Below are 24,634 nucleotides of genomic sequence, written 5' to 3' on the forward strand. Positions count from 1 at the left end.
AAAGGTTTTAGGCAAAGGAGTTTTAAACTATGTGGAGAATGGACTGTAGCAGAGCAGGAGGGGAAATGGAGAGCCCAATGAGGGGAAAAGTCAAGGAGAAAGGAGTGTAGAGTATTCCATCCAGTGCTTGGTATACTGTGGGATGCCAGGATTTAGGGGCAGGATTTAGGACTCCAGAATCCTCATGGAGTAGGGGAAGGGGAACCATCACTCATCTCTTTGTCATGCAACTGGCCTGAGTGCTGGGGTTGCAGGGAAGTGTACAATGAGTCCTTGTCCTTGGCTACTTGCAGTCCGCTTGGGAAGATAGGACTTCAGTACCTAAGACCCACCTTGAATGGGCTGGGTCACCTCTCAATTGAAATAGCCTAACCAAAACATCCCACCCACAGTAGGTCTGCCCCTTCAGGGATGGATTGAAAGAACATGGTGTTTCCTGGAGTAAATAACAGCTCCAAACCGGCACAGAGGGTCGCAGTTTGAATCCAAATTCTGTCATGAAATACAAAAACAAATGGCTCCTGGCACCATTTGCTAAAGGCTGAATAAATGCTACAAAGACAAAAGGCCACTGAGGTCTGAGTGTGGAAAAGCCAGTATGGACAATGGCGGTCAGCGATACCACAGGGGATCCATAGATACAACATAAGGTTGTGTCTCCCAGGACAGCTCCACTCTAGACCTGTTATCCCAACATGATTATTAGTAGTGTCTCCTTCAGTGACACTCTCAAAAGTCCTGGTTTGGACAATAAATTTTATGGTGATACCAGCCATAAGAGCCCTTTGACCTACCTCACATGGAGCAAAAGGCCTCAAACTTGGACGCTTGGCATTATCTCCAAAGAATAATGGCCGGCACTTAAATAGCATGTACTATGTGCCAGACACATTTAAGAGGCTTACACATATGACCCATTTCATCCTCATCCCAACCCCGAGTGATAGGTACAAGCACAACTCCCAGTTTACAGATGAAGAAACTGAAGAATGGAGAGATCAAGTAACTTTTCCAAGATCTCACAGCTAGTTAGTGACAGAATTTGGATTCAAACTGAGACCCTCTGTGCAGGTTTGGAGCTGTTATGTACCCCAGAAAATACCATGTTCTTTCAATCCATCCCTGAGGGGGCAGACCTACTGTGGTTATTTCAATTGAGATGTGACCCAGCCCATTCAAGGTGGGTCTTAATCCTTCACTGGAGTCCTTTGTGAGAAGATAAAAGGCAGAAACATTTGGAGAGAGTTTAGAGAAAGAAAAACGCCCAGAGATATTTGGAGACAGCCACTGAAACCAGAACCAGGAAAGAAGGACCAGAAGACATCACCACGTGCCTTCCCATGTGACAGAGGAACCCCGGAAACCAGCAGCCTTTCCTTAGAAAAGGTATCTTCCTCTTGATGCCTTAATTTGGACATTTTCACGGCCTTAGAACTGTAAATTTGTAACCTAATAAAACCCCATTGGAAAAGCCAACCTATTTCTGGTATATTGCATTCCAGCAGCTTTAGCAAACCGTAACACTCTCTGATGGAATTCATTCATAAAGATTGGCCTCAGAGTTCTCTTAACCACTAAACTATCAAGAAGATACCTCATAGAAGCTAATTTTTTAAACATAACACAATGTTTATAAAACCTTCATTTTTTCCCTCTACCAGAAAACTAAAAAATAAAATAAAAATTACAGTGACCCAGGCCTATCTTGGCCCCAGAGGCACTCTGAGTAGGTGTTAGATATGGTGAGGGGGAGTGGAAGGACATCCCAGGCTGAGGTCCCTGAGGAAGGAGATAGTTTGGGAGTCATTTGGGACCAAACTGTGGGGTCTGAGAATGCCAAGCTAAGGAATCAGGACATTTTATTTTCTGAAAGAAAGAGGATGCTTTTGACAAATTTCTTCTTTGCTGTCAGCACACTGCATTGAATGGGAAGGGAAAAAGGAAGGTAGGAAAGAGAAAAAGTGAGTTAGGAGGGATGGAGAAAAATAGTCTGTTTTTAGACTCTTCCTCCAATTTCATGGAAACCTCCTCCCCCACCAAATACACACACAAGCCCTTCCTACCTATTCCTCTTCTTTTCTGACACTAGTACTGCAAACCCTTGATTTTCTCAACCCTCAGATGTCCTCAGAGTCCTTCAGAAACACTCCTCCAGTCTAGGAGAAGGCCTGGGGAACTTCTCAGAGAGAATTTCTAATCAAGGCCAGAGACACTCAGAATTTAAAGAAAAAGAAAACGGTGCAGCTCAACAGGGCCTCGCGGTCATCTGGTCCAACTTCTCTTCATTCATTCATTCATTCATTCATTCATTCTTTTGAGCACCTATGTGTTAGGTAGGTATTCGAGATAAAATAAGGAGTAAAAATAAATATACACCCTGGTCTCACGTCTTAGAAGGCACTTGAAGCCCAGAGAGGGATACTGACTTGCCAAAAATCACACAGATAAAAATTTTGTGGCTGAACCGGGTCTGGAACACAATTTGTTCCCTAAGGGAAGCCCTCTTTCCTTCTTCGCCTAACAGGAGGTTGCGCGCGTGAAAGAGCCCCCATTCCTCCCGCGGCCCAACTACAAAGTGCTACATAGAACAAGGGTCGGGACTGGCCCTGGGGTGTCTGAGGCGGAGCCCTGGAAACCAGAGCGGGTAGTCTGTTTCCAGGCCGGGACTGACGGGGACACAGCGGCTGGCGAAGGAAGACTGCCCCTCTGCAGCCGCCGTAGCCAAGACGGAAGCGGAGCTCGGCCACGTTTCTCGTCCGGTGGGACTCGGGCAAAGAGATCCGGGATGGCTGACGACGCAGGGCTTGAGATCCAGCTGTGTTCGGAACGGTTCGGCTCCGGGGCTGCCCGGGGCTGCCGTGCTGTAGCCGACGGGAGCCTGCAGTGGGAGGCCGAGGAGAGGCGCTGGTTCTCCGGGGCCTTTACGGTGAAACCCAGAGGACGAAATGGGGGCGGAGGGGGGACGCCCGGGACTGCCTCGCTGCCTCTCTCGGGTCTCCAGGCCGTGTTCCTGCCACAGGGTTTCCCCGACAGCGTCAGCCCGGACTATCTGTCCTACCAGCTGTGGGACTCCGTGCAGGTCAGCCAGGCCATCGGGGGCAAGGGCGGGGACGGGGAGGACAGTGCCGGGCCACCTACCCCTCCCCATTTACAGACGGGAGTCTGAGGCCCAGAGCGGAGCCTGGGCATCGCACAGGTCACACACCAAGAAGGAGAGCCATTAATACAGTTTAGATCTCCATGTTCCTGCCCCCACTCCTCATCCCATCTCTTCTCTTTTCCAGGCCTTTGCTTCTAGTCTCTCGGGCTCCTTGGCCACCCAGGCAGTCTTGCTGGGCATAGGGGTGGGGAATGCAAAAGCCTCTGTTTCAGCTGCCACTGCCACCTGGCTCGTGAAAGGTGAGCTGCACCCCCACCCCCAGAGCCTCACCTAGCCCTGCTCAGTCCTACCCTTTCTCTGGTCTCCTTTTTTTCCTCTGACTGCAAAGCCCAACCCTCCCCCACCCCCAGCCCTAACCCAGCCCCCTCTACCAGTGTCTGGGCTCTAGCTCTTATCTGTGATAAGTATATTTATGGGACTGGGGCCTGATTAGGAGGAAGACAGGAGCCAAATCTCCCCACTACCTATAACAGGGCCTTGTACCCCAGCCTTATCACCCACTGCTGGGATACCCTCATCCCACCCACCAGCCTAGCAGCCACACCCTATTCCCCATACAAACTATTGAGAGTCCCTATATCATCTGAAGCCCAGATCCCTAAGTTAACCACCCCCTCCCCATTCACCCCTGGTCGGTTTGCTCAGGACTGTCTTAGAGTGCAAGTACTGAATAAAACTGCCAGCTGCCTAGAATGGGGAAAGTTGGTTAGTTCCAGAAAAGAGAAAGTTAGTCCTAAGTAGGAAAGAGGAGATTCTGGAAAGGGTGAAAGGCATTCTGAGTCCTCTGGGATACTAGATGATGCTATAAATAATAAAGCGACCACCTGTTGAGTGTCTACTGCTTTTTTTTGAAACCTCTAAGAAAAAAAATAGGTACAGTTTGGTGCCGTGTATCTAGAGAGTGAAGTAGAGAAGACAAGGGAAACTGCCCCAGACTGCACAGGAGGGTTTATACGCCTTCCACTTCATTTCTTCTCACTACTTTGCGAGTGGATATTTAATGCAGACCCAAGGGGAGGCTCATTCTACTACTAGCATCAATCAGTCTGGCCACATCTCTAGTGAACATCCCTGAATCTTTGGGATAATAAAGAGACTTCTGTTTACACTTTCACCATTAAAAGGCATGAGCGAACTGGGCCAATGTGAGTCATCTCCAGAGAGAAGCTTTCTCTGAGAGTGCATTTTGCTGGAGAGGTGGTGGTGATCTGTGGCTTGCTAACCTGGTTGTCTCTTCTTTTAATAATAATAGTAGTTCACAGAAACAGTACTTATTATGTGCCAGGCTTTATATGTATTGACTCAGTCTTCACAACAGCTCTGAGATCCGTGTTGTCATATCCCCATTTTACGGATGGGGAAGCCAAGACACAGCAAAGTAACTTGCCTGAGGTCACACAGCCAGTAAGTGATAAGGCATGGATTTGAACCCAGGTGGTATAGCTCCAGAGTCCATTTATACAATTACACTATGCTTAATTTGGATCTTCTCAGTTGTTCTCCTATTAGCTGAGCTTTTGGAATGCAGTTGGAGCTTGGGTGGTTGATGTTTTCATGTCGTTTCTGAGCACCCCAGTCTTATCATCGACATGCCTATATCCGTCTTCAGCTCAGACAGGTTATTAAGAAAAAAATAAGATCATTTTAAGATTTGAAAGACTATCCATTTACTTAGAGCCTGCTTTCTTAAAACAACAAGAAAAAAAGCCTCCTTAATTACAAGCTTGTTCCCATCAACCATGGGGAATTTGTATGCAGAGCTTTATAGAAGAAACTCTTGGGATTCTTTTGATATGGTAATTTTTGGTTACAGTTCTCTTAATGGAGCATGATGTTAATAGTCATAACTAACAATGGTAAGACTACTATCAACTAATACCTTGAGAGCCTGCTGTGTGCCAGGCATTTTGCACACATAAGTAAATGTATCTTAATCTTTGCAGCAGCCATATTTGGTAGATGCCATTATTAATCAGTTTTTCAAAGGGAGAAACCGAGGCACAAGAGAGGTTAAGTAACTCTTCTGGGATCACTTGGGGCCAGGATTTGGACTCATTGGGTCCCACTCTTAAGCACCACACTCTTTTGCTGGTTAGGATTTTCAAATGGCACCAAGTACAATTTGTGGACAGCTGATCCCTTACTAGGACTCAGAAGTTTCTAAATCTTACAGCTCAGCTAATTGTAAGTGAGGCAAATTAGGGCAGGTAAGAATTAAGTTGCCTATTCTAGTGACAAAAATTGGCTTTCAGGAAATAGGGAGGGTATGTGCCATTAATGCGTCCTAGTGCCAGCCACCAGATGCTGACAAAGGCCCTGCAGACTGCCTGGGTGATCTTTGCAAAAATTGAGTAGGCCCACTTTCGGCCAGGTGGCCCTTGTGTGAAGGACATAACCCTGACTGAATGTAAGTGAGCAGTTGAAGGGAAGAAAACTAGAAACTGGCCCTGTGAGCTCCCCCTCAGCTAGTAAGTAAAAGTCATCTTGCCATGTTCAGAGTCAACACGTTGATCCAACACAAGAATATTAAATGGAACAATGAAAATTTTGTGTCAAATAAAATTTACTTGAAGGGAAGAATGACAGAAAGGAGAAGGCCTATGAAGCACCAGCCTGGTGGGTGTTGCTTCCAGGACCAGGCAGGGGCAGAAATGGGAGACGCTGAGCTGGCAAGGAGGGAACCATGCTGCTCACATGTCTCTCCTGAATGAGGCAGCCACTGCTCAGCCCCAGCTGATGTGGCATAAGGGATGGCAGGACCAGCATTGCCATGTCTCCAGGTGCTTCCAGAAAAGCTGAAAAACCAGTTTCTCGTAAAATGTCCCAATTTTGTTCGCCTATCTTCTCTGAGCATCAGGTACTTTTATCTGTAGTAGGGAATGATCCCTCTCCAGCTCATGGGCGTGTGAAGGTTTAGTACACATAGGTATTTCTGGTGTCCACCAGAGTGCTTGGTGGTCCTCCTGGAGTCCAGGGTGGAGGAAGGATGTCCAGCCAAAAGTCTTGGTCAGAGGTCTCAGTGGCCAAATGGGAAGCTGTGGCACGGGGTGAGTGCATCTGTTTCCAGTGGAGAATGGGAAGGGGTGGCCTATATCACCACCTTTTATACAAGGTGAGAAGCTCCTGACCCTCCTCTCCATAGCCTAGTTTCTCTTGACTCTCCCACCGAAGGGTCCATGCCCTCAAGCTCACACAAGTTGGAGCCCTCTGCCTATTGTATCTGTCCTTTGTAGTGCCCACCCCGTGAGTCACCCCCAGAGGGCTGGTTCTAAAGCATTCCTTCTTTGTGCTGCCCCAACTGGGTGTAATGTGTGCTACTCCCAGTTTAAGGGATGGTCTGAGTCGGGTCAGCCAGCTTTTTTTGTAAAGGAAGAGATGGTCACTACTTTACACTTTCCAAGCTATACTTCCTGTTGCAGCAACTTGATGCAACCATTGTTTGAGGAAACAGCCATAGGTAATCCATAAACAAATTGGTGCAGCTATGTTCCAATAAAACTTGATTTACAAAAACGGAGTGGAACCATAGTTTCCCCAATCCCTGGTATAAATCAGTATTTTTCATACTGACCGCTGTCTGCTCTTAACCTAGATTCGGACTCTTGGGTTCATTGCAGTGTCCCCCATGTTTCAGGTAGTGCCCAGCATAGAAGAGGTAACTGGTCACCCATTTGTATTTGCACCCGTTGTGCATATGAAGGTCCAGCTGATTCTAGAGACTTCTCTGACTCTCTCCAGCCTGAGGAGGCTTCTCCCTCTGCCCCACCTTTCTCTCTGTTACCAACCTGCTGTTCAAATCTCTTTTTAAACTTATTTATATGAGAATGATCACCTGTGAACCCACTGCCCAAACTAAGAGCTAGAATATTGACAGTAATCTCTGAACTTTCCACTTAGGATTCCCTGTTTTGTTTTGTTTTTTAAATACTTTTACCACATAGATATATGTAAGTAAACACTATATTGTTTAGTTTTAGTTGTTTTAGCACTTTATGGAAAGTATATTGTGCTGTAGGTAGTCTTCATGACTTTTTTTCAATGCAATGTTATTGAGATATAGTCACATAACATACAGTCCTTCAAAGTGTACAATTGGTTGTTCATAGTATCATCATATAGTTGTGCATTGATCGACTTTTTTTTTAAATATTGTGGTAACATATATACAATACAAATTTTGCCATTTTAACCATTTTTAAGTGTACAGTCAGTGGAATTAATCACATTCACAATGTTGTGTTACCAATCACCACCATTCATTACCAAATAGAAACTCCATATTCCCCCTCCTCAACCTACACCCCCACACACACCCTGACCCCTGGTAACCTGTTATCTATTTTCTGTCTCCATGAAGTTGTATATTCTAGGTATTTAATATAAGTGGAATCATACAATGTTTGTCCTTTTGTGTCTGGCTTATTTCACTCAAGGTCTTCAGGGTTCATCCATGTTGTAGCATGTATCGGAACTTCATCCCTTTTTATGGTTGAGTAGTACTCCACTGTATGGATACCACATTTTGTTTATCCGTTCATCTGTTGATGGATCTTTGGGTTGCTTCCACCTTTTGACTATTGTGAATAATGCTGCTATGAACATCAGTATACAAATATCTGTTCAGGTCCCTGTTTTCAGTTCTTTGGGGCATATACCTAGAGGGAGAACTGTCCATGGCTTACTTTTTCATGCAAGAGTATAAAATTAGGATTCATCTCTATTGATGTGATTAGTTGTAGTTTGTTGGATTTTCACTCCTGTAATATGCTGCTGAGTGAATTGAATATGCATTCTCCTGTCAATGGATATTTGCATTATTCCCAGTATTTTGCTGTTAGGAACCATGCTGCAAAGAACATTCTTGCCCATGTCTCTTGGTGTACATGGGTACATATTTCCTTGGATTTATCAAGAAACTGCTGAGTCTGAGCACTCTGCCCCCATAGTAGAGTTGTGTCTGTTTATCACACCAGGCTGAGCTCCCAAGGGCAGTGTCCCAGTGTGAACTGACTGATTCAGTTCCAGCATCTGCCAGGCCCAACAGCCCCCAAGGCTCTTCCTTGTTCCTTACCAGTGCCTTCCCCAATGCCTTCTTCTTTCCCCCAGATTCAACTGGCATGCTGGGCCGTATTGTCTTTGCCTGGTGGAAGGGGTGAGTTTGTCTTCATGGTCAGCAGACTTCTGGCCACTCCACCCACAAAAAGGGGTCACATCTGTCTCAGCCCTGGCTATATTCTCAGCTCCCACTCTCTCCTACCAGTCTCCAGGGGAAGGGGGTTCCACAGTTTCATCATCAGAGCCAGGGGGTCTTTAAAGAGGAATTCCCAGTCCAGCCGGCTTGCCCAGGGTCACCTGGCAATGAAGACTCAGAGCCATGGCTATGCTCAGATCTGCCTTCAAGAACACTGATGTGCCACTCTGCTGCCAATTCTGGAAAAACAGCCACAGGTTCTGAGTGTCCTCTGCCCAAGAATTATTGGTTGAAAGAGAACCCTGAACAAGACACTTCTTACTTAGCCCAAAAGGAATGACTTTTCTCCAGAGCCTTCCCACATGGCTCAGACTCTTGGATTTGGCTAAACTGAGTGGGGTGTGGGCTCAGGCAGGCGTCAGGAGCCCTGTCTTCCATGGCTCTGGAGGTCACTACCATCTGTTTGGAAGGGGTTAAGGATCTGTGCTGCCTGCTTTCTCCCCAGGGAAGTATTGAGCAGCCCTCCCTAGTGAGTTATTTGTGGTGGTAGTAAAGACAATAATAGTATCTGCCATTAATTGTGGTTGGGAGGGTTCAGTGAGATAGTCTGAACAAAGTGCACAGTAAACACCAGCTGCTATTAATCAGGAGTGCTAACTATGCCCCAGGAGCTCTCTGTACGTTGTCTCTAATCCTTATAACAACTTTGTAGAGTAGGATTGAATGTGTCCATTGTACAGGTATAATACTGACCTACAAGATGGAAGTTGCTTGCCCAAGGTCACAGAGCTTGTAACTAGTGAACTGGGATTGCCCCTAAAGCCTGTACTCTTTGCATGGACTCAGGCTTGTTTAGTGGGCATAGCCCTAGTCCAGTCACCCTGCCTCTGCCATGAGTTCCCCCAGGAGCTCCCAAGTGTGTGTCCGTACTCCAGCCAGGAACGCTTCCTTTCCCTCCAGAAGATTACAAACTAAGGGTTGGGGCTTATGCTGCCAATTCTTAACTGAGTTGAGGGCTGCAGCATCTCCTGTCCCTGGAATCTTAGAGAACTGGTCCCCAGTTATTTGTGCACCTTGCTGGGTGCTCTCAATAAAGCAGAAGAAGAGGAGATGGCAGAGGAATCTCAGGAGAGCCGCAAGCAGGCAGGTTCTTCCTTGGTAAGTCATGGGTTAATAAGGGGGAGACACCAGGTGGTCGCTGAAGGGCTTCCCAACTTACAATGGTGTTTCAGGCAGCAGTGACAGGCTGTGGTGAGAGCAGCTGAGGTGTGGGTTTTCCAGAGCCTCTCAGACCTTAACATGGCCAGGGACTCCCTGCACTGCCCCCTGGATGTGTTTTCTCCTTAAATCCAAACGGCAGTAACCTCCCCCCCCCCCCAACAGGAGCCAGCTGGACTGTAACGCCAAGCAGTGGAGGTGAGGAGGGGCTGGGGCAGAGGGGAGGGTCGTCCTCTGTTATGATGGTCCCTGACCTCTAACTTCTGATCCCTTCCCTCAGGCTTTTTGCTGACATCCTCAATGACATGGCCATGTTCCTCGAGATTACGGCTCCCATATACCCAATCTGCTTCACGCTAATCATCTGTACCAGCAACCTGGCCAAGGTACCCACCCCTGGGGCACCCCCATGCCCAAGGCACCTGCCCTGGTAGTACTTTCTGGTTTCAGGCTTACCTGGGGCCTGCTCTCAAGGCACTTCCAGAAGGGTGAGAAAGTGTAGATGATTCTTTTCGGTCCCAGCATGAGCCACGTTTCCTGATCTTCCAACCAGACAGCCTCCATGCCTCAGATGGTCTAAGGCAGCATCTGTAGCCACAGGACTGGTGGGGAAGCTCTGAGCTGAGAGACAGAAGGGTGGTGCAGTGTCAACATCTTGACAAGCACCTGGGACCAGCTCCGTGGGCTCCCTTCCATTCTTTTCAATAAAATACTCACTGCGTGCCGACTGCATGTGTGGCACAGAATCTGAGCTCTCCCATCTTTGAAAGGAAGCCACATGTAATTTCATGAGTATAGAGAGAATTATAACCACAGGTATTCCAGCTGAGAAGCACAGGGGCTGCAAGTGGGTTCAGCGGAGAATCCCATTTGGTGAGGGGATGCTGGGAGGCCTGCCCCGGGCAGTAAGGTTTCAGCTGGGACCTGAAGGGGGAGATCAAGGTGCAGGGAGCATGTTCTGTGAAGAACAGCGCGGGGCAAGGTCCAGAGGCAAGAAGGAGTATGAGAGACAGATGGACGGTGAGGCTGGAGGGGCGAGCGGGGTGCACGCAAGCTCTTCCTCTGTGCCAGGCCGCTCACCCCCGCAGCCACCTCTCAAGGTTGGCCTCATCCAGAGCAGGAAACCGAGGCCCAGGGAGGTTCGGTGAAGAGCCCAGCCCGTCTCCACCACAGGGACCTGACACAGAGTCAAGTGTCTTAAGAAGACACTGTTAAGAAACACACACACACACACACACACACACACACACCCATCTGTTTAAAATCTCTCTAGAGCAGTCTCACACACACACACACACACACACACACCCACCCATCTGTTTAAAATCTCTCTAGAGCAGTCTTTCTCCCCGGGGCACTGCTGGCATTTGGGGAGGACCAGTTCTTTGCAGCAGGAGGACATTTAGCCCCCTGGTCCAGGCACTAAAAGTAATGGGCAGCCCCTCCCCACCAGGGCAGGTCTACCCAGAGAGAACCAGGATGTAGCAGTGGACCAAGGACTGTGTGACCTCTGACACTGGTTCTGGATTCTGCCACTAAACTTTGCCCTTGGGCCCTTGGTCTCTTCTTCTGTCAAATAAAGGAGTAGAACAGGGCCATGAACCTCCCCCCAGGCCCCTCTTCTAGGGCTCATCTGATGACCAATATCGCCATCCCCCAGCTACACTGACCAGAAGCCCAACCATCATCCGGACTCTTCCACACCCTCACCTGTCACCCTCAGCTGCACTTCCACTCAATTCTCTTCTTTTTCCCCCAGTCTCTCCAATCCAACCATTCCTCCATCTTCCTGTCACTGCTGTCGTGTTGCCAAAAAAGCACAGATGCTTCCTGACCTCCATTCTCACCTCCCTTCAGTCTTTCTCAGAGCAGCCAGATTGTCCTTTAAAAACGGAGATCAAATCAGGTCACTTCCTTGCCCAGAACCTATGATGGCTCCCTATTGATTGTAGGACAGAGGCCTTAACAAGGTTTGCGTGTTTCCACATGGTCAGGTCCCCACCTGTCATGCTAGCCTCATTTTTTCCACATTCCTCCTACACAAGCTGTTTCCTCTGCCTGTGTAATAATTTGTCTATCATCTGTTGATTTATAAGCTTCCTGAGGGCAGGGGCCAGGTCTGACTTGTATCACAGCACCCAGCCGTGTTTCCGGCACCTAAAAGCAGTCTGATAAAATGGGGATGGGTGAGGGCACTCAGTGGCTGTCGTGGGTGAGCTTTGCCACCCTGGGATCTCAGAAGGAGAGATCCAGGTGCCCTGGGAGGTCAGGGCCACCTCTGTGGATTTCGAGCTGGCCTGGAAAGCTGGATTGGCCTTGGCTGGGTCAAGAAGAAAGTGGAGGAATTCCAGGCAGGTGGAGTTTGTGAACAAAAGCATAAAGTTGGAAGCCAGACTGGGCCAAGAGGGGTCTTTGGGCCTCCACTCTGGGGGAGGAAATTCAGTTTCCCTGGAGGCCAGGTCCACAGGGTGGGAGTGACAGGATGGAATTTGGTTTCCTAGGGAAACGTGGGGTGAGAACCAGATGCTGCGGACAGTGTTCAGGGTTTGGCTGTAGGGTAGCTCGAGGCCCAGTTTTCTCAAGCTGATATGAGCCGTTTACTTGGCTCTCCCACTGAAGTGCCTGTGTCACCACCGCCTGTGGCCCCTGTGATCTTGTGCTTCGCTCTCCCCACCCAGTGCATTGTGAGTGTGGCTGGCGGTGCCACTCGGGCCGCACTGACCATGCACCAGGCCCGAAGAAACAACATGGCCGACGTAGCAGCCAAGGATAGCAGCCAGGTGAGCAGCAGGGACAGGAGGGGAGGTCCCGGCCAGTCCTCCGTGGAGAGCATGGAGGGAACCACCTGCATGCCGGTGGGGTGCCCCTGCTCTGATTCTCAGGGCTTCTGGTCAGGTGTCAGGGCACCAGCCCGCTGCCTGTGTAGCCTGAATGCAGCCCCTGCCCCCACCTTCACCCTCACCCTCTCTAGACCCTGGCCCCACCCTGGGAGGTGGATGTTCTGATCTAGCAAGGCCCCACATATAAAAGCACTTGGCAAGCCAACCACGTGGTATGCCAGGGTCACTGGCCAGAGGTCTCCACTCAGCAGTTTAGCAGGCCCTTCCAGCCCAGCCTAACCAAGGGAGTCTGGAATGGGGGTGGGGACACCCTAAGACTGAACCCTGCAGGTATTGGATCCTTCTGTGAGAAGTGTTCTTGTGCATCCCATCATTCAACCCTCACACCGCAGTTATTATCCTGGTTTTACAGAAAAGGAAAGTAAGCCCCAGGGAGGTCCCAGAAGTGGGGCTGGTTTTCTTTGACACTGAAGCAATTTGGAAGTCTGCTCTGCCCAGTCCTTTCTAGCCTTCCCTTATTTTGTTTTACTCAATTTCCAGATTTGAACAGAGGAAAGAAAAAAATTTAAAACGCTAAAACTAACTCCCTTGACTAATATTAGCAAAAGCTAATATTTATTAAGCATTAACCACGTGCCAGGTATTTCATGTGCATGAACTCATTAAACATGTACACTGTTCTTGTGCAATGGGTACTCACCATTTCACAGATGAGGAAACAAGGCACAGAAAGTCCAAGTCTCCCTGTTCAGAGAACCCACTCTCTGTGGAACATGGTTGGCCCTGTTCCCACTGTCTCTCCCAGCTCTAAGTCTGAGGATTGTTAGGGAGGGAGAGACAAGCACAGCCCAGGCCCTGCTCCTTAGGATCTCCCAGCTACGTACCTGCGACCCCCAGCCCTCACCCTCTCTCCCTTCCCCTCAGCCTCTCCCCAGTTGTTTTCTCCAGGGCCCTGGAGGCTCCTCAGATTCCTCCCTCGGGAGTTGGGGGCAGGCAGCCTGGGGTTGTTTCTTGTCAGGACACCTCAGCCAGGCCATCGGACAGGCTCTAATAACATTGACTATCAATGGAAGAGGTTTGGGTCTTGTTCCTTGTCTTTCTATGTTGTTCCTTGACCCCTTTGCAAATGTGTCTGTCTCTTTCCCACCTGTTATATGCTAAAGAGCTTGGGGAAAACAGTGTTTTAAAACCACCAAATAAAAGTAACTCCCCACTCTGTGGACATTTACTTGCCTGAGTGTGGGGCTACTCAGGTGCCTCTTGCAAAACAAAGAAGATATGTTCGAAGTATCTATCTGGGCAGAGAAGCTGCTTACTCACCAGAAACTTTAAAAATTTACTAGGCACACTCATCAGAGTAGAGAGCCCTGGGAGGTTCTGGAACAGGGTGGGGAGATGGTGAAAGGCACTTAAGGACATTCACTCTGGGTAGGGGGCCTGGCGAAGAGGCCTCCAGTTCCCACCCGCTCTGCCATTTCCCAGGAGACGCTGGTGAACCTGGCGGGGCTCCTGGTCAGCCTCTTGATGCTCCCCCTGGTGTCACACTGGCCTAGGTGAGCGGGTTCAAGGGCGGGAGGAGATGCCTGGCTGGGCCTCGGCCCCTGTTGACCACCTCACTCCCTTGCCCCAGCGTCACCCTCGGATGTTTCTTCCTCCTCACTGCCCTCCACATCTACGCCAACTACCGGGCAGTGCGAGCCATTGTCATGGAGACCTTGAACGAAGGCCGGCTCCGGCTGGTCCTGGAGCACTTCCTTCAGAGGGGTGAGGTGCTCAGCCCCACTTCAGCCAACCAGATGGAGCCCCTGTGGACAGGTGACCCAACCCCTCGGTCTTGGGTCCTTTGTCTCTCAGCCTCTCCTGCACCCAGGCATCCTGACTCCAGCTTCCCACAGGTTTCTGGCCATTTCTATCTCTGTCCCTGGGGGTTCCACTACACCACTTGGTCTCCAGGTAAGGGGCCTAATATCTCCCTCCCTGACACTCATCCCTACTGTCGCCCCCACTCCCCACACATGCTCTTTATTCTGGTTACACACTGGCCTCCCCTGACCAGGCCCCCTATAAGTTGGAGGTTCTTTACTCCCATTGAGCAGATTTGGCTGGCATCAGGGGAGCCTGGGGACAGCCACGTGTGTAACATCAAATAGAGATCAGCAATAGGCTTGTTGGGTGACAGAAGGATGGGTGATGGGGAGAATGGATATCAATGTAAGAAAAAAGGAAGGATAGATGTGGGGTGTGTGGGTAGTGGGTGCAAGCCAAATGAAGTCTGGACAGTTATGGACACTCCTGCCTCTGCTTTCCCCTTCCCCCACTGCACTCTCTTCTCCCCCCAGCGTCTTGGAGCTGCAACAGCTGACTGAGGGACACCAAGAACCTTACCTCCTGCACTGGGACCAGTCACGAAGTGAGTATGCAGCCTTCTCCTGGCTGTTAACCCACCCCCCTGGGGTCAGGCCCCCCTCCCTCCAGCTCCAGCCCTCCACAGCTGGGAGGCTACCTGGGGCCCCGGTGGGGGGGGGGGGGGGGGCGGTGCTAGACTAAGACTTTGAGGCATTCAAATATGGCTTCTCTACTAATTAGCTGCATGTCCTGATGAAATTCAAGTTACCTCTCTGTAAAACAGAGCTAACCACACCTGCCTCATTAGCTTGCAGTGTTTTTATGGGGATCAGATAGGGTGATTAGGTAAAAGCACTTTATACATTGTAACACACTAAAATACAATTATGATCTTTGGTTATCCCTTGTGAACCACTTTTCTCTCCCTTCTTGGGTCTCCTTTTGGGGAAACAAGTCTCTCTATTGAGTTTACTGTCTACTCTGGGAAGTAAGTAGTGTTCTCTCTCTGGGGCTTGTTCAGAACCCTTCAGAAACCCTTACCCAAAGCCAGAGCCCACACAGAGCTAGAAGAGAGGGTCTGACTGATAACAGGAAACACAGAAGTAAATGGTCATGAATTGCAAAGTGCTTGTTCTCACTAGCCATTAAAGAAATGCAAAATAAAGCCACCTCAGTGGGCTACTGTGAAGTTATATTTGGAAACTGGGCATTTCAGTTTGGCCAGAGCACTGGGGAGCAACAGGAGATGAAGTTGGAAAGGAAGGGGTGAGGAGATGGCCTTCCATGCCAGGCTAAGGCCTCTGGGCACAGACAGGTAAAGCAGGGTGGTAGGGTTGAGGGTGTTTGGGGAGGTGGCCCTTCCTAACACCAGTCTGTCCCTGGTCTCTCCAGACCAGGTAAAGGTAGTTCTGAGCCAGACAGCAGGCCCTGAGACTGTCCTAAGGGCTGCCACGCATGGCCTGTTGCTTAGAGCCCTGCAGGGAGATGGACCCCTCCCAGGAGTGCTGGAAGAGCTAAGGAACCAGGTGCGGGCAGGTAAGAGCCTCCTGAGCTGGGCTGTCAATGACTCAGAGTGGGGCTGGAGAGAGGAAGGACTTTGTCCTGCCTGGAAAGAGCTTCTGGTTCTGCTTCTCCTGCCCCAGGTCCTAAGAAAGATAGCTGGGCCATCGTCAAGGAGACACACCATGTGTTGGACAAGTTGTTCCCGAAGTTCTTGAAAGGTAACATCCCTCAGCCCCACGGGGGGCTCTTTGACCTCTGAAACCTTTTTCCCAGGGGCCCTACCCACCCACACCTCTCCACCTGGGAGGTTAAAGACCTGGAATCTCTTGGTCACCTTAGGGCTGGGCCTCAGTTTCCCTGTCTGCAAGATGAGAAGAGATTAGGATAGTCTCTGAGGCTGTGTAAGTGTTGACAGGTGTATAATCCCAGTTGGCATTAAGGGAATTTGGGGGGCAGTGGGATATTTTAATTAGCAGCTACTTGGTGCCAGCCCCTTTCCATGTGGTATCTCAGTGAATTCTTCCTGCAACTATATGGGGTTTTAGCCTCATTTAATGAGCTCAGAGAGGGGAGAGAACTTGCCAGAGGCTACTCGCAAAGGCAAAGGGAGCCCAAGTAGTACGCAAGCCTGCACGTGCCCTTTGCCAATTCTTGCCCCTTCCCTAGGGGTGGCCCAGAGGCTGTCCCCAGCAGTCCAGGCAGCAGCCCATAACCTCTCCCCAGGACTGCAGGATGCTGGCTGGAAGACTGAGAAGCATCATCTGGAGGTCGATGAGTGGAGGGCCACGTGGCTCCCATCTCCAGAAAAGAAGGTCTTGTGAGCAGCCCAGACCGAGGCCCAAGACCCAGGATGGGAGCCAGAAGTGAGGACACTTTGACCACAGCAGGACATAGGAAAGGCAACTTTATTTTTGCTTAGAGGAAAGTGACTGCCAGGCAGAGATGTGGTTGAAAGAAGGGGAGCCAGGGCCTTCCCCCCACCTCCTGCTTTGGCCCTTCTCTGGGGACCACCCCACCCCCCACTCTCTGTGAGGCTGAGCCCTGGCCTGGCTCATGCAACTCCACACAGTTGCCTCAGGCATAAAAGCCCCAGAGGAAGGTGGCCACTGCCATCATGAGCAGGGCGTTGAGGTTGACAACCCGGGCCCAGCTCGGATTCTCACTGATGTCCTTCAGCCGCCTGGCTGCCGCAGCCACCTCCTCCTGGGTAGGGGGTGGAGGGCTGCCTGCCCCACCCCTGTTCATTCCACAGAACCAGAGCAGACACTGGCAGAACCGGCCAGTGGCCAGGGGCTGGGGCTCTGGGTGAAATTGAGGCCCCGTGGTTAGCATGAGGAATTGGCTCCCCTGGCTCCCCAGCCCCACCCACCTCCTTGGGCAGTGCCTCACCCTCCATCTCCAGTGCATGCTCTGGGCGCCCATTCTGTACAGGGGGTGAGGCCGGGCCTTCAGGCTCCTCATCAGCATCCAGGTCCTCCCGTTCCTCTGTGCTGTGCCGGAGACTGAAAACCAGGCGGTGGAGCTGGGGAGGGGTAGGAACAGGGACCAGGTGGGAGTTCTGACCCTCACCCCCCAGACCCTAAGTAAGGAAGTTCTCCTGTCCACACTGGCACACCAGCCCTCTCCCTGCCCTCCCCAATCGACCCCTGTTCGGCCTGCACACCTAGGAGCAGCTCACTCGAGTTTGACTTTCCCTGGCTGCCCTTCACCCTCAGCTGGGTATTTAAAGGTTCTGGCCCGGCTTACTCCTGTGCTTCCTGGCCCTAAGGCCTCTTGTCTACACCCAGAGTTGTAGTCCTTCAAACTCTCCTCTACATTCCAGCCGACATAATTTTCCTTCCTGTGAGTATTTGCTCCCACGTTCTCTCCTGCCACCCTCCCTTCCTTCTCCACCTGTGCAATCCTGCCCAGCCTTTGGGCACCCAGCTCCTTTGTCCTGCCCCCAGTTAGATAGCAGCACAAGACCAAACCCTTTTGTAAGCTTTCGGGATGGTATACTCTGTCCCTCTCTGCCACCAGTCAGATCCTGCTGTTTGAGTCCCAAAGGTCATGTCAGGGATTAGCTTTGGGGACTTTAATCGCCTCCAGGAAAGTCTTCAGGCCACCGACCCCCAAACCACCTCCAATAAATAGATCACTTAAAATAAAGACGTTGTGCTCTCCCTGCAGATGAAACTTCAAACTGGATTCTCAACCTGCCCCGCCCACCTTCAGTGCAGAAATTCTGGGCCGCCCCCACTGGGCGTTCCCGGAAGCTAGTGGGGGGGCGAGGAGGGAGCCCCGCTGGCCGCGGTGTGGCGCTTACGTGCTTGCGCGGGATGGACTCCGTGCACAGGGAGACAGCGAGGGTGAGCAGGCCGGAGCCCACGAAGAGCACGATGGCAAAGTAGAGGTAGTGCACGCCGCAGAGGAGCGCCGGGCACGCCGAGGGTCGCACGCAGCTGCCCGAACCAAAGGAGAACTCGGGAATAAGCCGTGCCAAGCCCATCAGCAGACCGCCAATGAGTCCCCAGAAGGCGCCCTGCGGAGGAGACAGCGTCAGCCTCCTCAAGGTGCCCCGACCCTGCCCCAAGCTCGCAATGTGCGCAGGCCCACCTTCTCATTGACGCGGGGCACGAAGAGAGCCAGCACAAAGACAGCGGACACGGGCGGCGCCAGATAGCTGGAGACTGCCTGGATGTAATCGAAGAGCTGCCCGCCCTGCGCCGCCTGCACCACGGGGAGCCAGGCCACCGACACGGCCACGATGAACACCACCCAGAGCCTGCGGTGGGGCGGCCGTCTGGAGAGTTCACCTGGGACTCCCCTTCACCCTGCGGGAGTTCCCTGCCTCCACCCGGGCTGATTCGTGGGGCAGGGGATGGGGAGGGAGCCTGGGCCGCACCGTCCGACTATCAGCAGCTCGCGGTCGCCGGCGCGGGGCCGCAGACGCGTGTAGATATCCATGGTGAAAAGCGTGCTGCTGCTGTTGAAGATGGAAGCCAGCGAGGACATGAGCGCGGCCAGCATGACCGCCAGCATGAGTCCACGCAGACCTGCAGACCAATAGCAGTTGAGGCCAGGGTTTCCCGGGTGGTTGCGGGCGCCGCGAGGAGCACCCCCTCCCAGCGACAGTCTGCGCGGCGTGCGGGCGCCTGTGGGCAGGGAGCACGCCGGGTTCCTCGCTCACCGTTGGGCATGAGCTTCACGACAAGCCGCGGGTAGGCGATGTTGGAGCAGCCCACCTCGGTGCCGCACACGCGCTTGCACACCTCGGGCACCACGCACGCTACCTCATCTGTGGAAAGAGATCACAGCGCGGCTAGGACGGAATCCGGTCTGGGGATGAGGATCCCTGAAGTGGGGGCTGGAAGTCTTAGGAGAGGAGAGAGGGGACCCGGGTGGGAGTTGGGACTGGGCGACTGGAATCCCGTATCTTGGGACCCTGACACCTGGATCCTGGCACAAGAAAGGGGCTGGGAGGGGCACAGGACCGTGGGTGGGGACGGGATGCGGACGTTACCTGGGTAAAGAATGCGACTTATCATGCCCGGCATGACCATGAGAAACATGGGCATCAGCTTCAGGTAACCGCACAGAATGCAGCCCGCCTTGATGTGGGTCAGGTTCTTCCCGGCCAGGCAGCGCTGCACTATGACCTGCGACGAGGGCAGGGGACCGCGTTGTCCCCGAGACACCGCCCCCTCGGGCCTTGCCGCTACTCGTCGTTCTAATTGGGGGATCCCCACCCGCCTGTGCTCAGCCCGTGGGGGTTCAGCTCCACGCGCATGCCTTGCCCTTCGGCTTCCGCCCCTTGGGTGTAGCTCCACCCTTAGCGTGTTTTGCTGAGCCGCAGTCTCATCCCCTCTGATCAGGCCTTCGAATTTACCGGCTCTACGCGAGCCTTGCCCTTGGTTGGAGCCCCCCTGTCCCCGCACCTGGTCGCTGCACCAGTACCAGCCCGAGACAATTGTAAGCCCCAGAAGCAGCGCGGGCCACGGCAGGTCTCCCGTCACAGGGTCCCGGAACAGGTGGTAGGAGTCGGGCCGGGGTCGATAGCAGGAGCTGGAGATGTTGCCCACGGCCGGGTCCTCGGACACCGTCAGCGACGTCATTGCCTCCAAGTATTGGTCGAAGAGCCCCGAATACCCGCCCACCTCGTGGAAGGCTGTTCCAGAGAGTCTGTCAGTGGACCTGGCGCCCGCGCCAAGGCTCTCCTTGGGACCCACGTGCTGGAGACGCGCGTCGTCCCTACTCCTGAACTGAGAGCTCTGCGGCCCGCGACTTTCTCCGTTCTCCCCACCCCCAATTGGCTGAGCCCCGTACCGTAGCCCATGAGGACGAAGGCGCCCCCGAGAATGACGAAGGTCTGCACCGTATCCGTGTACATCAGCGCTGCCAGCCCTCCTGCAACGGGCATGGGTCAGTGGGTGCGGAGCCCAGCTCATAATCTCAGTCAAGCCGCCCCTAGCACCCGACAGGGTCTTTGTGCGAGTTTGGAAAAGGTTCCCTTTCCTGGAGAACACATTTAGAAAGGGTGCCCCTTCTCCGGGCTGACGCACCCAGGCACAGGAGGCAGCGCTTGGTGAGCTTCAGGGTCCACTGACGCCCCTTTGCCAGGCGCCCATTTGCAGGAACCCCACTGAGGCCCCGCTCTAGGAGACGATTTTCACGTCGGTGTCAGAGGAGGGGGTGACTCTCTGGGGTCCAATTCTCAGTTTAAGACATCCCCTGGGCTGGGCCCCTCCAGCCCAGCTTGACACCAGGCCCCGCCCACTATGGTCCCTCGTCTGGCTCCAGGGCCGTCCACAAGATCCTCGGAACCGCACCGGGTTTGGCGAGAGAGCGCGGGCACTGGCCAAGTCGGCTTCCCCCTCCCGGCGTTCAGGAAGCGCGAGAGCTGCTGAACCTTCCTTCCCCTCTCCCAACCACCCCCCACCCCCCACCCCCAGTCCTCACTCCGAAGCCCAGCACGGGCTGAGCGCTCCGAACTTCCAGGTCCAAATCCAAGAAACCGTGGGGAGAGAGAAGTTTGCTTTCCAAAGGTTTCCTTCCCCCTCCTGCTGGGACCACATTGCACTTCAAAGCCTCTCTATTCCGCTTTCCCTCTGGAGTCTCCCCTAAACTCCGCCCACGGCTCCACGCTCGGGGCAAGTCCTCAGCCCCGCTCCCTTCCCTAAGCCCTTCCCGCGGCCACCTGTCACCGTGTAGATCATAGTGATGCCCAGGAGCGCAATGACGGAAGCGTAGATATTCCAGCCCAGAGCCTGCTGGATGAACACCGCCCCGGAGAACATGTCCACCTTGGAGGAAAGAATGAGCGCGCAGGTCGGGACGCAGGGGTCAGGGCAGGGGCTCAGGCCCACCTCCCGCCGAGATCACGCCCCTACATAGTCACGCCCTCACAGCCACCCTCATTTTCGTACCCGGGCCCACCCGCTGAGGCCAGAGCCCCAGAAAGCTGTTCCTCCCAGGCCCCGCCCCCATCGTAGTTCCTGCAGGTTACTCCTTGGCCGCGCCCCTTCAGGACTTCCTGAGACCTCCCTGCAGTGGCCCCGCTCTTCCAGGATCCCGCCCCGCCTGCCGCGTGGGCGCACCGAGATCTTGGTGAAGATGTACAGGAAAAGCGAGAGCACGGAAAGGTAGAGACGGATGCGGTGGCCGCCGAAGCGCTTGCGCAGGTACTGCGGCATGGTAATGACGCCCGCGGTCAGGTACACGGGCGCGAAAAGCCAGCCCAGAAGCAGCACCACGAACAGCGCCTGCGGGCACAGGGCGACGGCTGAGGGTCACCGCGCCAAAGAGCCCGCCCTGAGTGCGCTCTCGCCCCTGCGGGGCCTGAGAGGCATTCCCTTCGTTAACACGCTACTCCAGGGCAGTGGCCCGGGAAGAGTCGCGCCGGGGGCGAGAAGGATCCAACTATGGACGATGGCCCTGGGCATTAGGGGTCAGGGGCTTGACACCTTTCTAGGCCCTTAACCAAAATCCTCCATGCCCTCCCAGTCCTGGCCAGTCCCTCCCAAGAAGGTGTCTATCTTCCCCCACCTCCCTCTGCTTCCCAAGCACAGGAACCCAAACACAGACCCCTCAGCCGGACTCCCCAGGCAGGGCTGCCTCGCTCTCCTCTCCACCCACCCAAGGCTCAGCTCAGAGCCTCCTCATCCAGGAAGCCCTGAGCTCGAAGCCCTGATCTCCCCATCTTCCAAGGTGAGCCTCAATCCCAGAGCTTTGTCTCCTCTTCCTATTTCTGCAAGGGGCTTTAATTTGGCACAGGGGTCCACATGGGTTACACTTTCAAAGAGCATCAGAACTAACAGGTGCTTAGCTATCTTTGAGACCCACTTCACAGAGAAGAAAATCAAGGCCCAGAGAGGGTAGTGGCTAGTCCAGAATCACACAGCAAATTAGGAGAACCCCTACCCCAACCCTGAAAGTGATCATCTCATGCATTCCCCTGCCTCCAGGCTGGAAATTGGGACCCTCGCCCCCAGCCCATAATTGGGAAGTCCCATCTCCAGTCTTACTTATACCCCCTTGCCTGGAGCTTCCCTAGTCTGACCCTTCCAGGGGCTCCCACTAAGGGGGTGGGGGTATTGGAAGCCTCACATTCCACTCAAATCCAGCCACAGCCAAGCCACTTGCTGCACCAGTTCCTGCCAGGCCCACAAAGTGGCCACTGCCGATGTTGCTGGCGAAGAGAGAGGCCCCGACCTGGATGGCCAGAGAGGGGGGTGAGCCAGGCTGCCTCCCTAGGCCCCTCCCAGCTCCACGGCCCAGCCCTGCTCACCGGCCACCACACCATGCTTCTTCCCGCCAGGAAGTAGCCGCCCACGGTGCCTCTGTTGGTTCTACACATGGACTGGGGGACAGGAGTGGGGGGAGATCTGGGTTCGGGGAACATCTTTGAGCCTCATTAGCCTCCTCAACACATTCCTCAGCCTTGTTTCAGGCTGAAGATTAACCAGCGCTCGGCTCCCCACCTCCTCCCAGGGCCCCAATCCTGTTATCTTCTCCCCCTGAAATACCCAGGCCTGAGTGTGGCCAGATTCAACCTGACCTTCCCAGGTGTCTTGGGTATGGGCTTCAGGTGAACCAAAAATGTGGAACGGGGAGCAAAGACCTCATCTTGAATGCTGTCCCTGATGGAAATCCACTGATTCCCTCAAGTCACTCAACCCAAAGGTGGGAAAACAGGGAACATCCCTGAGGTCCTCAAAAGACCTGCTTGCCTCCCAGCCCTCAAGGATCCAGGCATCCTGCCCCACCTCCACCCTGGGGTCTCCCTGAGACCTTTTCCCCTGGCCCCAGAGGCCCAGCCCCCATCAGCACACCCTTGACCTCTCACCCACAAGCCGACACCAATGACCAGCAGAAAATAAGCAGCGATGACCAGAATGTCAGCAGGGTTGTCAATTAGGACCCTCTGGACCCCTGGTGCCGAGTCTACCTCTGTCTGCACCTCCATTCTTCCCAGGATCTGTCCCTCAAGGGACTAGCCCCAGGACTCCCCCAGGGGAGAGATTAATGGTTACCTCGGGGGCAGTGAGCCGACAAGTCCCCCAGGCCTCACCCCTCCCCAGCTTCATTTAGCTGAATCAGGTCATATCAAGGCTGAAGGCTGGTCCCGAGGAGCTGGACCCTTCCAAGCACAGGAGCTCTCCTTCCAGAGCCTGGCTGAGCCAGCCACCTGGTCTTGACTAATCCAGAGGGATCATTTTCAAACCTGAATCTGACTGTGTCACTTCCCTGCTCAGAAACCCTCCATAGCTCCCTATTACCCTCAGGAAAAAGTTACAAGCTGATATTCATGCCCTGACTCCTGCCTACCCCTGCTGTTGGTCCTCCATGACAAAGGTATGTAATGGAGCTCTAAGAAATATAGTTACTGAATCATTATCTAAAAGCTTTCTAAATTTTTGATATACTGTAATGTAGCCAGAAGCAAATATCTTTAACTGTTGTAACTCACTGAACTGTAACCCAGGTGCCTTGTTTCTTTAATGCTGATGCTATATTTTAAAACTGCATAATCTTTATCCTGTAACTGGACAGTTACAAGACAATTCGTGACTGCCTCCCCCCACCGCCCCCCTGTATCCCCTTATCTTGTTTTGCTACCCTGAAGTTGGGTGCCTTTGCATGTAGCCCCCTGAAGTCAGGGGCTCCTGCACATAGTCTCCTTAATGATTATTAAACAAGTAACATGAGTCAACCCAGAAATGACCATCTTGCTCATTATCCTAAGCCTGCTATAAAACCCTGAAAGTTTCTCCAGTTTGGGGAGACATATTTAAGTCCCATAGGCCTTCTGATCAACTTGCTTTGTGCTTAGCAATAAACTCTCTTTTCAAAATCTTGGTGTCTTCTGCTTGACTCTGGGCACATCAGGTGAAGACTCACTTTTGAGACATAACACCTGCAGTGAAGCCACACTTCCCTTTCCACTCCCTGGCCCTGCCTAGCCCATATACTTTCATATCTTGAAAGTTTAGCACAAGCTATGTCTTCTTACAGTGCCCTTTCCCTGCCTCCCTAATGTCCAACTCCTACTCAGCCTTCAGTACCCAGCCTGCGTCACCTTTTCAGGGAAGACTTCTCTGACTTCTGATATGGTTCTGAGCACAGGGTGTGGACCTTGTCTGTCTCCCCAACAGGCTGGAGACTCCTCAAGAGCTGGAACCAGTCTGACTCATCCCTGGAATCTCATTGCTCAGCACAGGGCCAGATACAAGGAGGGAGGGAGGGGGATTGGTGAATATCTGTCCCTCTGCTTTTCTAGAAGAATCAAGTAGAATGGACTGGGAGGGGAGGAGGATGGTTGAGGAGGATTCCTGTCTGATTATGGCAGCTAAGGTCATTCCTGAGCTGGGGAACAGAGAAAAATATTTTAGGGAAATG

General features: G+C 52.7%; 2 protein-coding genes and 1 long non-coding RNA gene across 8 annotated transcripts; 1 reads left to right on the top strand and 2 right to left on the bottom strand.

The window, feature by feature from the left end:
• Nucleotides 1-2,533: 2,533 nt before the first annotated feature.
• Nucleotides 2,534-17,905, top strand: RUSF1 (RUS family member 1). Of its 3 annotated transcripts, XM_037814133.1 has the most exons (13): nt 2,543-3,079; nt 3,285-3,399; nt 8,267-8,312; nt 9,735-9,767; nt 9,850-9,955; nt 12,248-12,349; nt 13,892-13,962; nt 14,040-14,224; nt 14,305-14,362; nt 14,749-14,819; nt 15,647-15,790; nt 15,898-15,975; nt 16,481-17,905. In XM_037814133.1, the coding sequence occupies exons 1-13, from the start codon at nt 2,786-2,788 to the stop codon at nt 16,576-16,578; spliced, it is 1,401 nt and encodes a 466-aa protein (XP_037670061.1). In that variant the 5' UTR covers nt 2,543-2,785; the 3' UTR covers nt 16,579-17,905. The 3 variants fall into 3 exon arrangements, 2 of the variants coding, with proteins under 2 accessions (XP_037670062.1, XP_037670061.1); XM_037814134.1 differs by lacking the exons at nt 15,898-15,975; nt 16,481-17,905 and adding an exon at nt 15,471-15,569 and having other exon boundaries at nt 2,534-3,079; nt 15,647-15,788; XR_005213529.1 differs by lacking the exons at nt 15,647-15,790; nt 15,898-15,975; nt 16,481-17,905 and adding an exon at nt 15,471-15,543 and having other exon boundaries at nt 2,534-3,079; nt 14,040-14,819.
• LOC119517446 lies at nt 8,525-10,321 on the bottom strand. The gene is made up of 3 exons (XR_005213530.1): nt 10,287-10,321; nt 10,026-10,190; nt 8,525-8,590 (listed from the first exon to the last, which is right to left on the bottom strand). It is a non-coding gene; the product is annotated as an uncharacterized LOC119517446 (long non-coding RNA).
• SLC5A2 (solute carrier family 5 member 2) lies at nt 16,664-23,211 on the bottom strand. Of its 4 annotated transcripts, XM_037814130.1 has the most exons (14): nt 23,082-23,211; nt 22,524-22,595; nt 22,343-22,447; nt 21,334-21,498; nt 20,934-21,039; nt 20,063-20,143; nt 19,675-19,904; nt 19,260-19,395; nt 18,927-19,034; nt 18,642-18,792; nt 18,353-18,521; nt 18,063-18,278; nt 17,147-17,279; nt 16,664-17,058 (listed from the first exon to the last, which is right to left on the bottom strand). In XM_037814130.1, the coding sequence occupies exons 1-14, from the start codon at nt 23,199-23,201 to the stop codon at nt 16,832-16,834; spliced, it is 2,019 nt and encodes a 672-aa protein (XP_037670058.1). In that variant the 5' UTR covers nt 23,202-23,211; the 3' UTR covers nt 16,664-16,831. The 4 variants fall into 4 exon arrangements, 3 of the variants coding, with proteins under 3 accessions (XP_037670058.1, XP_037670057.1, XP_037670060.1); XR_005213528.1 differs by having other exon boundaries at nt 16,922-17,058; nt 18,063-18,198; nt 19,260-19,904; XM_037814129.1 differs by having other exon boundaries at nt 16,664-17,279; nt 19,260-19,904.
• Between the last annotated feature and the right edge of the window lie 1,423 nt (nt 23,212-24,634).

The sequence above is a fragment of the Choloepus didactylus genome, chromosome 21 (genome assembly GCF_015220235.1).
Source record: "Choloepus didactylus isolate mChoDid1 chromosome 21, mChoDid1.pri, whole genome shotgun sequence".
NCBI classification, from domain to species: Eukaryota; Metazoa; Chordata; class Mammalia; order Pilosa; family Megalonychidae; genus Choloepus; species Choloepus didactylus.